This window comes from Gymnoscopelus microlampas (assembly GCF_963454915.1).
Source record: "Gymnoscopelus microlampas genome assembly, chromosome: 9".
Taxonomy (NCBI): domain Eukaryota; kingdom Metazoa; phylum Chordata; class Actinopteri; order Myctophiformes; family Myctophidae; genus Gymnoscopelus; species Gymnoscopelus microlampas.
In genome coordinates this window covers 12,259,396-12,275,779 of record NC_139946.1, presented here as the reverse complement: position 1 = coordinate 12,275,779, position 16,384 = coordinate 12,259,396, and the positions used below count along the sequence as shown (strand labels likewise).

Genomic DNA, 16,384 nt, shown 5'->3' with positions numbered 1-16,384 from the left:
TTCCTTCAATCTACAGTGAGAGAAATGACCGATTACAGTTAACTCATTCAATGCCAATGACGTCTTTTGACGGCTGTTTTCAATTGGCCATTAGTGCCAATGACGTCTTTTGACGGCTGTTTTCAATTGGCCATTAGTGCCAATGACGTCTTTTGACGTCTCCTAAAAAAAAAATGTTTTAATTTTTTTTTTGGTTATTATTATTATTTTTTTATCTCAAAGGAACTAGGAGAAAACGATTTTCAAAAACTTATTGCTCCATCCACTTCAATGTTAAAAAGGAAACGGAGAGAATTTTTTTTTTTTTCCTACCATTGTAAACCCTGTATTTCTGAGTGTGGCATGGCACTTTCAAACATCAAAAACAAATGTCAACGAGGTCACAATGACCTCGTTGAAATTTGTGAAACCACACCTGAAGTGACTCAGTGATTAGCAACCATCAGGGGATCAATCACACTGAAGACAAACATTCTGTGACCAATTGAAAAGGTAAAATAATAGCATTTTTCATGGCACAGGGATCAACAAGCTTGAAAAAGCCTGGCACTGAATGAGTTAACAAACATTTGAATTTGAATAATTAGCATGACTTATGGGACATAACTCGTGCAGGTGGAAATCTTCAAAAATATGTCCAAAAGCGTTACTTTTCAGGAAATGGAAAAAAGTACCTTCTTGTTGCTTGTAGCTTCTTGTTAATACATTTAATTGGTTCAATATTTATAAAACGCAGACAGATTTAACCACTTTCACTTCAAAAATAGGAAATTGTCGATTTGCTTATACTCTTGGTTGCTTGTTTTTGCAGGAAATGTACTTAAAACTTCTGGTGATTAGTAGTTTTCGTTCCCTACCTATGTTGAATACACTTATTGTAAGTCGCTTTGGATAAAAGCGTCTGCTAAATGACTGTAATGTAATGTAATGTAATATACAGTATATCAGCTATTTTTGCTACTTTTGTGTGAGATTATAGTATGATGAAGAAGGGCATAAATTTACGAAAAGAAAAAATAAACAATTTCAAAAGTTGAAATATGGAGATACAAGGTTTCTGCCTGACAGCAACGATATGCAACGCTGACAGTGTAAACAAATAAAAAACAATAAAAACCCAGCCTTAGACAGTTTAATTTAACATAATAATCGGGCTTGTCTGTCTTATCGTCTACTCACAAGTTGAAGTTCTCCTCCCATACAGGGTTAAGGTTGCCATAGATGGTCTTGGTTCTCTTCTTGGTCTTGCCCACCTGGACGGTGACGTAGGGGTCACTGGAGCCCGTCTTATCCTTGGCCTGCAAGCCCTGAGCACACAACACTGTGGAGAGACAGCAGCACCACCCACCTGTCAGCCATTGTTTGTTCCTCCCTATGTATCCCTATTTATTCATTACACAGCTTGGTTTAATGCTTAATGCTTGAAAATTGGTGAAGTCGTCCTTTAAGATTTAGAAGACATTTGTAGAATTGGCCTCAGTATGCGTTAAAAGAAACAGCACCTGAGCCTTTGTCATACTCTCTCTCCTATGACTTTGATGAGGACGTTAGCTTCCGTCTGAACCGAACTCTCCTCTTACCTGTGATGCTAATCTTGGCCGACCACTTGGAGGTTCCGTCGAGCACGCTCTGCTTGATCTGCTTCATCTGGGTGACGTGGGTTGCCTTCACGATGGCGAACAGCTCCTGGATGAGCTCGAAGATCTCAGGCTTGTTCCTCTCGCGGATCTTCATGCGGTCCTTCAGGACCATGATAATGTTCTGGGTTCGGTCCTCCGCACCATGCTTGGTGCTCTTCTCTGCTGCTCCTGATTAGGAGTAGAAATAACACGGCAGGGGCAGGTGTGTGAAGAGAATGTAATTTTAGGCAAGAAATGGCCCATGCAGTGAAAACTTTGTTATGAATATTTGGAAGGCTACTCTCCACAGAGTTCTATTACACACAGCATTTTTCGTGATTGGCCAGCTGACCAAAAGCGGTCCATGAACTTGAAAACCTGGAGAATTCTATCTCTGTATTACCTTTCATTTTGTACTCATGATTCTCAATAAACCCTATTTGACAAAAAAAAAAGTCATACGCTCTTTTTTCAAAAAGGTAAACTATTCTCAACTTCTGAAAGCGCTCCACCTGCCCCCAAAAAAGTCCCTTAGGGTTATTGTAAAAAAGGTGTTTTTTTTTCTTCTGTTTTTGTTTGTTTTGCGGATAGTGGGAACATACCCTAAATGGGTAGGAAAAGAGGTTTGGATGTCAACAAAAGACAAATGGCTTTTAATATCCTCTCAAAAGAAAAAGAAAAACAGAGGCAAACAAAGCAATAGGCATGAGAAGGATAAGAGGGAGGACCACCTGATTCGGATGCTATCAATGCATAGAATGGGAGATTATCACGTTCTATCAGACCATTGAATGGGCGAAGTAGGCGACCTACTGTCTACCCCGCGATTTATCAGACCATTCATTGGGCGTAATCAGGAGCTACTGACCTACCGACGGAGATGACTTAAATAGTTTACTTTCGGTTTTGGTTTTGGTTGTTTTGGTTTCGGACCATGACGGAGGCGCGCAGTCTCAGGCGAGCTGGAGCCCCGCGACGGGCCACCGAAGGAGCTAAGGCGACTGAGTTGCCGTCCGGAGCGGTGCGACGCTCGCCTGTGCCTACTCAGCGCCGTTCGAGTTATGTACCGATATGGACAGAATCGTAAATATTGTTGTGGGGACTGCTCCGCCTCCGTCGGTAGGTCAGTAGCTCCTGATTACGCCCAATGAATGGTCTGACAAATCGCGGGGTAGACAGTAGGTCGCCTACTTCGCCCATTCAATGGTCTGATAAAACGTGATAATCTCCCATTCAATGCATTGATAGCATTCGAAGCCGGTGGGAGGACAGGTTGCTTCATAGAAATGAAGACGATAAATGGGCTACAGAGAGTCCAGTCTTATTATTAAAAGCAGAGACACTCTGAGACACTGAGACACCAAGACACTCAAAGTAGTCTACTGTATATAGTCAAAACTGACAAGAGCTGCACTGAATTAAATTGTCTCTAAGTCACAATTGTAGGTCTACAGTAAACACAAAATATTGTACATTCATTGTGGTCATATTGATTTGACATATAACATATTTTTTTCGGATAGTCACTTATTAATGTTTTGTATCGCAAGATTTTTAAGTGATTTTATAATTATAGTGAAATTGAACTACACTTGAAAAGCTAAGCTTCTTAGCTATAGATCAAATGAACCAGTCTTATTATTAGCTCGGTCAACTGATTTTGGTCGTTCAATCAATAGCATCATCTTACTTTGCAAACAGTCGGCGTTGAGGAGGTCCTGGCACTTATCGTGACATTTGACCCCACACTCCGTGCAGCGCATTCCCTGGCGAGCGATCCCCCACAGCAGCCCTTCACACTCATAGCAGTAGGTGGGGGTGGTGGCGGTCCACACCTCAAAGTTGTGAGGCGTGGTGCAAGAGATGGGATAGATGAGAGCCTGGAGGGTTTTCTTGTAAACATGGCTCTTCTACAAGGGCATGGAGGAAAGGGTTCCAAGATATCGTAAACAAAAACAGTTATACTGGAATTTATTCAATATGAGCTGATATATCATCTCTGCCGGGTGGAAACCTCCTTATGTACAAAACTGTGACTTTACAGGATTCAAATAGAAAAATAGAAAGAGTAGCAGATCGACAAGCTCGAAACCCGGCGCGATGTTGTGGATCTAATACTTTTGCGTCGCGTGACGGTGACGCTGTAGTTAGTGTAGTATGAGCGAATAGGGCATTAATTTACAAAATAAAACACAAAAAGTGACAATATGGAGATAAGGGGTTTCTGCCCGACAGCTGCGACATCATAATATCATAAAATCTATTTAATATCAGTAAAAAGGAACTGTATGTGTTCACTTTAGATCAGTGTGTCCCACAAGTTTTAGCCCGAGACCCAAAAGAGACATTTGGTGTCTCCTCGGAGTCGGGACCCAAACGTACAAAAATTCACTATGAATTAATAGTGAAAATAGCTGATGTACAAGCTCTGCTATTTCCACTCTTTGTTACTTTTAATTTTTTTATTTATGGAACTTTTTATTTATTTTTTGAAAAAAAAATGTTTTTGGGAAAATATAGCCAGTTGGTCTTTTTATTTTTTTTGTGATATTTACTCACGACAGACCCATACAAATGCTTCCGTGACTCAAAAATGTGTCTGGAACCCTTTGTTTGCAAAACACAGCCTTTTTTTATCCAGATATAAATGACTCAACATGTGTCATAATTGTAAATGAGGAGGACTGACCAGTTCTTCATTGTGCAGGGTGCTTGACGTCAGAGCCGAAGTGATGCCTGCCTTCCTGGAATTCTGCACCAAGGACTGAGTGAAAACAGAGAGAGTGGACGAGGGAGGGAGGGAGTGAGTGAGGGAGGATGGAGTTGATTTCTCTAGATCAGTGGTTCAACCTCATCTGGATCAGGGACCACCTTGAAAGTCTCAAAAGCGCATTTAATGATCAGCATGTTTATCTTAATGATCAGTCAATCGATTGTGTTCCACCTCGGATCAGTGGAGTAGTATACCAAGAGTTCTTATTTATTGGTATATTTTTTCATATTATTGTTCATATTATCATTCAAATCTTAAGTGTTTTGACAATTATTTGGAGGGCTGCTTGCAATACCCTCGCAGCCCCGCCAGTGGGGCCCGGGCCCACAGGTTGAGCATCGCTGCTCCAGATATACACGCTTCAATATCACTCAGCTTAGCTGTAATTAAGACAAATGTCAGTCTGCCTCTGCCTCTGAGGCAGTGTGTCATTATTACAGGCCTGTCTGGCAACGTTCTCCTCAGTGATTACAACCGACGATAAAATGACAGTGGCAGAATTTGAAAGCGCTCCCTTAGCCCTTTAAGACCGGGAATGTATCTGTGTGTCATTTTAAGATTTAATTTGGGCTATTCAAAAATAGCAAGATTGCACAGCTATTTTTGAAAATATCGTGAAAATTTGTGCAAAGCTTTGAATATATATATATTTCTAAAGCGAACATTTGTAACTCAAATCTTTGCTTCTGGGGGTCCCTGGGACAAAATATTTTGCTTCTGGGGGTCCCTGGGACAAAATATTTTTAGATGGGGGTCAGCGGCCAAATACATATCATTTTGGGGGTCCTTGACATGAAAAGGTTTGAGGACCACTGATAGAAACATATATTTCTCAGAAAACTGTAAGGATTTAGAAGACATTTGTAGAATCGGCTTCAGGTCTTAATGGGTTAGAGAGGGGAGACACACAATAGCTTAAAGCTTTTGACAAACAAACAACCAGCATCCATGTTACTCACCATGGCCTGTGGCAGCGTAAGAGAAGAAAGGGGGGGGGGGGGGGGAGATATATGCTGTTAGGAACAGGGCCAACGTAGTGGGATTCATTTCCCAAAACTACTGAGTCCTGAGATACAGTTATCAGATACAACAATTTAAAACCCTGATGGGCTTTTCAACGTCAAATACACACAGAAATGAAACATTACACCACAGGAGGAAGGACTGATCAGATGTTACAGGATATCTACTGTCTGTCCAATGGGATTTCTTGTTGTAGCTTGCGTCATTGAAGCCGAGGTCATCTGCTTCAAAGATGGTTATAGGTCAGGTTATCTTCAAAGTAATTCTAATATTATATTTTCTTAGTTTCATTCCTTTTTTACATTATGTTTTTATCAATTAATCATTTTCTTCCAATTTAGTAATTATTAGCTATGCCAATTCCCAATTCCCCCATGTGTCATTGTTGGGGTGGGAGTGGTAAATGGTGCATTTATATAGCGCTTTTATCCAAAGCGCTTTACATAGATTGTGCATTACATTCACCCATTAATTCATACACCGATGGAAGAGGAAACCATACAAGGCACCGACCTGCTCATCAGGAGCAATTAGGGGTTTAGCGTCTTGCTCAAAGACACCTCACGGCTTCCATCCGGCCGCTCTACCGACCACCGGCTCTACCGGCCACTCTACCCCTGAGCCACTGGCGGGAGTGGGGGGGTAGACAACCATGTGTCTCCACCAATACATGTGACGTCGCTTCTTTTCAGCTGACGGTGAGGAGTTTCACCAGGAGGGTATAACGCATGCGGAGGAAAACGTAATCCTTCCCGGTTCCGCTGCTGAACAGGTAAGCACCCGTAAACGTTGGGAACCCCTAGTTTAGACAGACGGTCACGGCAGTTTTCATGGCCGTTGCTATTATGACGATCACCTCCAGAGGGAGGTGGAACTATGAGGGCGGTCCAGTGCAGTGGAAATCTAAAGTAAACGTAGTAGTAGAGTATAGAGTAGAAGTGTGGCAAGATGGGAGAGCAACAGAAGGAGAAAGAAGAAAAGAATTAGAGGTGTAGATAGAGAGAGTAGGTATACTGTAGACAGAGAGATAAAGACTGAAATTGAACATCCGTGTCTGGCAGCATGGGTCATCAGTGAAGAAGGCGGCGGGTGTCACAGTGTGACAGAAAGATGGATTAATAAAGACATCCCGTTGAGCGTTTTGCTCCTGTTTGGTAATGCTGGGTTCCAGTTTGCTCGGCACAGGTTGCGCCGCAATGAACCCAGTCATTTGGCAGGTGATATTGGCCAGCTTGTCTCCAGACAGTTAGAACTCAGCCGGAGAATCTCAATCAGATCAATGGCGGTTGGTCGAGGAAGGAGGAAAACAAGGAGCCATCAATGTGTTGTGAGTTTCATATCCCAGGAGTCCTCCTCTGACAGGAGAGTGCACACTGTCTGAGACTTCCCAAGCAGGTGGGTTTGCCTCTGTGGCCCCAGTGATTACAATACAGACGCCAGGGTTCCTCAGTTCAATTCTATCCGAACGATGTCTTAAAAGTAAATTCCGTGCCTCAAAAAAAGAAGTTTGAGAGCGTTTTCAAGTTTTAAAACCGAAACCAAAAACAGCGGACAGAAAACAATGGCTGCCGTTCCCTTTTGGTCGGCTGTACTCGGATCCATTCGGGTTCACTTGAACTCGCCACCTGATTGGCCAAATTTCGCTGTCAATCACAGAACGATGATCGAGGAGGGGCTTTACTAGGCTAAGGACGCAGATAGGTTCGTCCACTTGGTGGACGACGAAAAAAAGCCAAATAAGCCCTAATGCCAGACTCCTTCCTTCCTGAAATCAAATGGAAATGATATTTCCGGAGGGAGGGGCTTTACCAGGCTAACCTTGTGTAGGATAATAGTGCTTAATTTATACTCCGTTGTACTACGGTGTCACTTGCCAAACATAACCAATCTGCAAGCTCACAATGATCGGCTTTTAGATTTTACAATTCTGGCTTTTGGTGCTCACAAACATGAAACGAATCAGCGTGCAGATTCAGGCAGACAACTCGAGTAGCGCCTCCCCACTGCGTCAGATGGTCTGTCAGATGTCCACAGCATCCACCTGTTGTCTCTGTTTCACTTTAGTTCCCCAGGGTCTTTTGGTAAATAATCATTGCTTGCTCTCATTTTGGCCGTCTGTTTTATTATGCTAAGCAGGGAGTGGTGATCAGTTCCATTGTCAAAACTAAACGCATCTTATATAACATCTATAAAATCTTCTCAATGTTTCTCAATTATACGTGTAATGTCTGTTTGAAATGTTAAAACGTTTTCCTGTATTATTTATAAGCCTCTCACGTAGCCTTGTCATCGGCGAGACAGCACCGGTGAGGGTGGCAAGGCCTGGTGAGGGTGACAAGGCCTGTTTACTGACAGCTTCAAGCTTACATCAGTGTCAGTTCGCAGAAGTTCCCTAGCCCTCTATGGCTGGCCCCTGTGGAGCTGCGGCCTCGCAGGCTGTCACACCGCAGAAACTTGTCGTCAACAAGCATACACGCACAGTGGATGCAAACTAGAAGCAGTACAGAGAGAGGACTCAAAGAGAATTCAACGCAGGACGATAGATGAGTAGGAACAAGGAAGAAGAAAACAAAAAAAGAAATAATGAAAACTAGAAAATGTGCTCCTCGGAGCACAGGTCTCCGCCAGTAGTGTTCCTGATTAATCCTGTCTTACCTCACTTCAAAAGATATAAATTATCTTTTGAAGTGACACACCTATTCATAGGGCTCTATTTCATCATGCGTCTCGCTAGCCAATCAAAGCACACCCTTTCAACATATTGTCACATGTCACGTGAAGCTTGACCAATGTTAGCTTGGTGGACACACGGAAGGACGAGAACGAAAACATAGTCTCCTGGCGGAGACAAAAACATACAAAAACATACAGATGGTAAGTTTATGAGACAGGGGGAACAACAACAGATTTAGTCTTTTTTTTTGGCCTGAGCCCTCACCAAATCTCTGACCAGTGGCATAGCTTTCCTCTTCCTGAGGTCAGGCATGCTGTCTATGCTGTAGAGAGCACCGCCCACCCTGTGGATAACACACACACACACACACACACACACACACACACACACACACACACACACACACACACACACACACACACACACACACACACACACACACACACACACACACACACACACACACACACTGCATTAATAAGACACTGCTAGCAGCATGGCATTTCAATGACTGTGTGCAACTATACAAATGCACGATTCCTTGCAGGCTGGTTCAACTGAGAGCCTCACAGTCCATTGACAGTAAACAGAGTCAGGATTACAGTACTGTACGTACCCCGCTGATAGAAGCAGAGAACAAATCCCAACGCTCTCTCCTCTGGCCTGTTAAGAAAGACAGGTAGAGATGGTAGAGAGACACCCATTAGAATGGTGGTAGGGACAAGTAGAAGCGAGAAATATCAATCAAGTGTCGATCACGGTTTGCCAGTGCATACTTGCAAAAGAGACTTTGTCTCAATGTATATTTTTACTGGTTAAATGGTCAAGTAGGGCCTACTTGATCATACTACAGCGTGCGTATATATATATATATATATATATATATATATATATATATATATATATATATATATATATATATATATATATATATATATATATATATATATATATATATATATATATGCTATTGTGTGTATTGTATGGTGGAGTAACGTCACAACAGTGTCATTATTCCATTCCCTTCTAGCTGCTACCATAGCGACTGCCTATCGCCTTGTTCCTGAAATTCACAAATGATTAAATAATGTGAGAGGTAAAAGGATGAAATAAGAGATAGCACTGTGCTGTGTTTCTCTCGCTCTGTCTTTCACCACATGGTACTGGGGTACTTACAGCGGTGGAAAGTAACTAAGTACATTAACTCAAGTACTTACTTTACTTGAGTATTTCCTTTTTTTTTTCTTCAATACTTTATTCTTCTACTCCACTACATCTCAGAGGCAGATATTATCCTTTTTACTCCACTACTATTATTTTACAGTTGGGGGAGGGGGGTACTTTTACTTTGGTACTGCAAGTATATTTTGATGCCAATACTTTTGTACTTTTACTCAAGTAAAACTTTGAATACAGGCCTTTTACTTAACAGAGTATTTTTATATTGTGGTATCGATACTTTTTTATGATCAATTTATTTGAGTTTAACGTTAGCAAAACAAATAACAGAAAGAAAAATATATGGTATCGCTACTTTTACTTAAGTAAAACATCTGAGTACTCACTGGGTAGCCCACTTATTGACGTCAGCGGTGAGGTCTTAGCATTTGAGAAGCGTAGTAAAAGTGAATTACTGTCAGATGACTATCTGGGTAATCATTCTTCTAATTCTATCTGGTCTATTATAGAAAGACATGCTCTTTGTCACAAAATGACACAGGCAGTGCTGATACTTACGTCATACTGATGCTGAGGGGGGCGTATGACTGGCCTGAATATCAGCTTAAAAACCACCATTATATCCACCGGTAGCTGTCTAATGTGTCTACACACTTCTACTCTGAGCCCTACAGAAGACATACTCAATATCTGACTTGTGAATTAATTACTCTTAATTACTCTATATCTTGAGTAATTAAGGAACTCTTTGGTCACACCTACCTGAGCGTCCGCTCCAGCCTTTGGTAATCAGAATGGACAACATGCAAATCACAACGGGGTGTGGCAAACAACTGAAAAGAAAATAATGAGATGGCATACGAGACACGAGGTAAACACAAACTATCATAACAATAAATACAGAGACAGAGACTGACTACAGACACTACAGAGACAGAGACTGACTACAGACACTACAGAGACAGAGACTGACTACAGACACTACAGAGACACTACAGAGACAGAGACTGACTCCAGACACGACTAAGACAAACCACACAGCTATCAACAACAGGAGGGAATAGTATGTCTGGTCAGCATACTTTAAAGGAGTAGTTCACCCAAAAAACGACTTATTTTCTATCAATTACACACCCCATGGAGCATTGAATTCATGGAGATATCTTTCTTTTTGACACATTCCTAAGACAATAATTTGATGACCGGGGGTCTCGCCGGTAGGAGACTCTTTTACTCTTTGAGTCTCCTACCGGATACATTAGCATATTTCCGCCGGTCATAAAATTATTGGCTTAGGAATGCAACAAAAACAAAAAAATCTCCATGAATTCAATGCTTCATGGGGTGTGTAATTGATAGAAAATAAGTCATTTTTTTGGGTGAACTACTCCTTTAAACTCGGAAAAAGCTATAAGACAAAGCAAAGTCAGTGAACTCAAATACAGTAGTGAGTCAAAGGAGGAAAGAGAACAGGAAACACATTCTAACACGTTCTAACACACTTACTGTATGAGCCCATGCATACACATAATATGAACACATCACATACAAGTGTACAAGTGCACGCACAGGTGCATAAGTAGACACACACACGCACGCACGCACGGACACAGAAACCTTACTTCTTGTAGCTGAAGTCGCACTCTGCTGAAGAGTCGGAGCCAGTTGGCCTTGGCCCTAGCAGGACCAGGCTCCATGATTTCTCTCTTTGGGAAACTGGCAAAGAATGGAGAGGAAATATTTGCCACACTTGATTGCCACACTTGATCAAACGGAACACAACCACCCTAAAGACTAATCATTGTGTGTATTCCTGCACTATACCTGCACCCAGTGATCTTGGTACATAGAAATTGATCTATTGAAGATTCTGACTTTCAAATGTACATATTTTTTGTTTTGATTGTATTGCTGTATTGTTGTATTGTGCTTTCTGCTTTGGCAATGTAAACCTATGTTTTCTCATGCCAATAAAGCCCTTTGAATTGAATTTAATTTAATTGATTGTGCATATATGAGTATAGATTGTGTAATAATTAGGTAATTTGTCATGAAATAGAATTATGCTTAAACTAATCCCCGTCAATGAGTAACTAAACTTTGATAGACTTTAAACTAACCCTAACCTTAAACTTAATTGGTAGATACTTTATTACAATACTTTATTACCCCATCATAAATCAAAATACAGGTCTGTTATCCTCCAATGTTTATGAATGTTAACAACATAACCAAACATATTACAGCCCCAAAATGCATACATTTCAACTCATCAACTCTTGTCAAATGTTTAGTCTTTCCATCAAGAACTGAGTCAATCACTGGAGAATGAAAACCTGCTGTTTTTTGGTGGTGAGGTTACCCATTTCCCCATTTTGTTTACATTTGTATCCCTGATTCGACTTTTATAAGACTAATCTGACAGTATACTAATCTTGATTTTGACAGCAAATTTTCAGCTAAGTCTTTTGTCTTTTGTATCAAATTGCATTTAGTTTTAGTAATATCTTAGTCATCTGAAATGTTTTACTGTTAGTCTAGTTTTAGTCGACTAAATATCAAAAGATTATAGTCGACTAAATCTACAGTTGATTTAGTCGACTAAAATGTATTTTGGCGGTGCCTTCATGGCGTCGTAATGGCTGATTTTACACTTAGTTGCATCCTGAAAATAGCCGATCTACAAGCTCGCGACGCGTTGTGAGCTTGCAGATCGGCTATTTTCAGAGCGTAACACCTGAGCGCAACCAAACATAAAATGACTTGTCTTTTAGTTCTACTGGATCTCTTCTCCACTCGTCCCTCACTAACATTTTAGTCAAGTTTTTATTTGTTGACGAAATTGTCAATATATTTAGTCTTAGTTTTAGTCATCATAGCTTAGTTTTTATTCAGTTTTTATTTAGTTTTCTTCAGTGAAAAAAGGTAGTCGACGAAAAAAAATCGTCATAGTTTTAGTCGACAACATCAACACTGCAGTATACCAACAGCATTTGAATGCTCACCTTGGCACAGGTGGCTCCTCTATTTTCTCCTCAGTAGGGGCACTGATCTCCACCGATGGAGGCGGCTCTGTGGCTGGACTTTCCTCCAGTCGGACCTCAAGTTTGAGCTCAGGCTCCAATAAGGGCTGAGTGTCAAAGGCCGGGGCCTGTGATACGGTAGTGAAGGCGGTGGTGGTGGAGGACATGGTGGTAGCTGTGGAGGTAGACAGACCTGGTTGCGTGGATGTAAAAGGAGGCTTCATGGCGGAGCCAGCACTGAAAGGGGGCACGGTGTCGTCCTGGGTGACCGGGCTCAGGCCAGGGGCCATGCTCGCCGGACCCATGCCGGGAGGCTGGAGCTGGCCCTGAGCAGGCTGGCGCAGGGAGGCCTGCTTCTCCAGAGGAGGCCTCGTCGAGGGCAAGCCGTCCGAGGGGGGCTCCAGGGCGGCGGGGGCCGTGCTGGTAGGCGTGGGGGTGTAAGGCGGCTCCTGGTCTTCGCTGAGCGTGCCGTCCAGCGGGTACAGGTCTTCGTCTTCCTCGTACGGCATCTCCTCCTCCTCGTCGTAGTTGTACTCTCCCCCCTCCTCCTCCCCCTCCTCGTACATGTCTCCTTCCCCCTCGTCGTACAGGGCCCCCTCCTCCCCTCCGTCCTTGACGTAGCCCCCCTCGTCGCTGTAGGCCGCCTGGGGCTCCTCGCCGTCCCAGACGGGGGAGCCCTCCTTGCCGCAGCTGACCGAGGAGTGGCAGGAGTGATACGAGTCGTTCTCATCGTAGAACTCGGAGCCTCGCAGGCTGTCGCCTTCCTCGGGGCCGAACTCTTCGCTGAGCTGGGAGCTGCCTCGGCTCAGCTCGCCTGACGAGGCATAACGGCTGTCTGTTGGACTGGTGGGGAGAGGGAGATATGGAGACCAGTCAGTTACACACAAACAACTACACGCACACACACACACGCGAGCACACAAGCGCACAGACACAGACGCACACGCACACGCACACACACACACACACACACACACACACACACACACACACAAATGCAAATAACTGGAAGTAAGGGAATGTTCACCTATAGGAATAGAAGAGAGGTGTGCAGAAGGAACTGCAGGGGGAATATTATCTTAACCACTTAAACCCTAAGTTACAACTGCACTCGGACAGTTTTTTTCACGTCCACACCGAAACTCTTTGCCGAAAATAGCCTCTACAACCATTTTGAGCCAGTAGATCTGCTATTTTGGCGAATGTTCGCCCCAGAACATGGGTTCAAGTGGTTAAGACGATTACAGATTTGCCTGGGATGGTTGCAGATATCAGTCAGATATCATTTGACCAATACAAACAACGCGACTCTGCCTTTGAGTTGGCCCAGACGAATCAAACATGTTTGATTTTGTCAGTCGACCAGGGAGGCGGTGGGGGTCCGCAGAGTCAGGGGGGCCATGAGGATTATTAGCGCCGACCCTCGGCCTCGACTGGCTCCAGTTGAGCGTTCCACAATTGGGCTTAAAATCAGGGGAATTCTTGCCACAGTGAGAAACAAGCTTTAGTAGAGAGAGAGATTAGTGTGGAGACTCTCCACTGGAGAGGATGCTTTAAACACACACACACACACGCACGCACGCACGCACGCACGCACGCACGCACGCACGCACGCACGCACGCACGCACGCACGCACGCACGCACGCACACACACACAGAAGATTTGCATATAAATAGCAGATCAAAACGCTGAATAAAATGAAAGAAAAACAACCTTCTGAAGTCTGACAGACTTTTGAGGAAGAGAGAGAGATGGAGAGAGCGTGAGGTAGAGGTAGAGTAGAGGAAGAGTTTCATTAAGGAAGATTGTCTGTATTGCAGACCAAGATAGAAATATGTATTCATCGTGATGAATGACGCTAGACGCTAGACGTTAGACATTGGGACAAGGCATGAGTCAGGGAGAGATCTGACACACAGAAATACGCGCACACACACACGCACGCGCACGCACGCACGCACACGCACGCACACACACGCACACACGCACGCGCACACACACACACGCGCGCACACACTTCATCATTTAGGCGCTATTGAGTACAGCAAAGTGTGTTCAATAATGCATGACGAACTGGGGGAGCAGTAACAGAGAGGGCTGGGAACAGCCTGGGGCTATAGTGGGAACCAGAGGGAATAATAAGAGACTGGATGATTGATCACATGAACAATCAATGAATCAATCAATGCATCAAAGAAATCGAGACTTCCCCTTATTTCACGCTCATTAGTGATCCACCCTCTCCCCCACCTATCCTCAAACACACGCGCGCACACGCGCACACACACACACACACACACACACACACACACACACACACACACACACACACACACACACACACACACACACACACACACACACACACACAGAGACACAGAGAGCTCTATTCATCCTCATCTATTGATTCAATTAGAAAACACACAGAAGGGTCGCTCATCCAAATAGAGCATCATCAAACACACTTGATTCCTGGCTGCATGGGGACCTACAGTAGACTACCATGTGACCCAGCACGTCACTCCTGCTCTCATCTGTAGCTCCACTGTCTGTCTGCGCTGCCTTCATGAAACTGATACACAAGTATAAGAAATTATCTTCAAATATCGAAACCTCATATCTCCATATTTTAACATTTCCTGTTTTTTTCTGTAAATTAATGTCCTATGTTGTCATCCTACAGTGTCACATAAAAGTAGCAAAAATAGCCCATCTACGAGCTCAAAGCATGTTGCATTGCAGTTCTGCTATTTTTGCTATTGTTGCTATTTTTGAATTAGAATTCTGAAAAGTAACAGTTTTGGACACCCAACAGCAACGGAATATGAAAAGTACATAAGGCATGTCCCAACAAAGGCAACAGTGGGAAAGAGACTTTATTTTACTTAAGGTCATCTTTCAAATGACCAAGAAATTGTAGTATAGGGCATGTCTCTGAGCTGAGGGCCTGCTGCTGTGTTCCGCCTGGAAGGCAGAGATATCTGTATAATTACTGTGGGACAGCCAGAATCAAACAGGGCTCTTCTCACTGCCTCACTCTAACAACAGATAGTAATAACAGACTGCCACAAAAGCAGAAAAGCCTGTATACACAAACGCATATTTATATACGATGGAGGAGACCCACAGGCCCACACATTAGCACAGCTGAGCAAGAACTAACAATTAGCCCCTTCGAGGCACACCCACACACACATACACGCTCTCTCTCTCTCTCTCTCTTTCTCTCACATATACACACACACACACACACACACACACTTAACCAGCTGGCCCCCAACGTAAGCCTAACCTTAATCACAACCACACCTACCCGTCACCATAGTTTTGAACACCTAATCCTAACCCCAACCTGACTCTTTAACCATAAATGTACTATCCTTGTGGGGACGTTTGGTCCGCATAAAGACACATGCACGCGCGCGCATGCACACGTAGGCACACACACACACACACGCACACGCACACACACACACACACACACACACACACACACACACACACACACACACACACACACACACACACCTAGCAGTGCGGAACTCCACATACAATAGAGTTACAATGGAAAAGACATTTGTCACAGGAGCAATAAGTTCATACAAAGCATAAATATAACATAATACTGAACTGTACATATATACAGAGAAGAGAGGATAAATATAATACTGTACTGTACATATATACAGAGAAGAGAGGATAAATATAATACTGTACTGTACATATATACAGAGAAGAGAGGATAAATATAATACTGTACTGTACATATATACAGAGAAGAGAGGGTTAGAGCACAATAAGCATGCAAGCACAGCGAGCGAGGAGGACGGGACAAGTCCACCACTGACGTCACAGCGAGACGGAGTCACAGGCTAGAGCAGGAGGGAGAGGAGGAGGAAGAGGAGCAGTTTGGAGAAGAGGAGGAGGTGCAGAGACCCACCTATCGGAGAGCGAATGCCTACTGTCTAGTGAATACTGACGGCTGGTGCGCTGGCTCGACCCCGAGCCCGAGTCGACATCGCTGCCGCCGCGCCCGTTGGTGGCCGAGTCTAAACTATCATAGCGTCTGGGCGAGAGGAGGAAGGGAGGGA

The 16,384-nt window shown here is 43.4% G+C and overlaps 1 protein-coding gene across 1 annotated transcript in view; it reads right to left on the bottom strand.

The window, feature by feature from the left end:
- The window catches only part of unc13a (unc-13 homolog A (C. elegans)), a gene marked incomplete at its 5' end in the record, with an annotated part of 66,910 nt that overhangs the window by 36,556 nt on the left and 13,970 nt on the right, over positions 1-16,384 (bottom strand). The window contains 9 exon segments of the mRNA XM_084065960.1: positions 1,180-1,321; positions 1,581-1,808; positions 3,310-3,529; positions 4,309-4,383; positions 8,354-8,432; positions 8,706-8,752; positions 10,891-10,984; positions 12,274-13,134; positions 16,234-16,359. Of these exon segments, the coding sequence (XP_083922086.1) occupies positions 1,180-1,321; positions 1,581-1,808; positions 3,310-3,529; positions 4,309-4,383; positions 8,354-8,432; positions 8,706-8,752; positions 10,891-10,984; positions 12,274-13,134; positions 16,234-16,359 (1,872 nt within the window).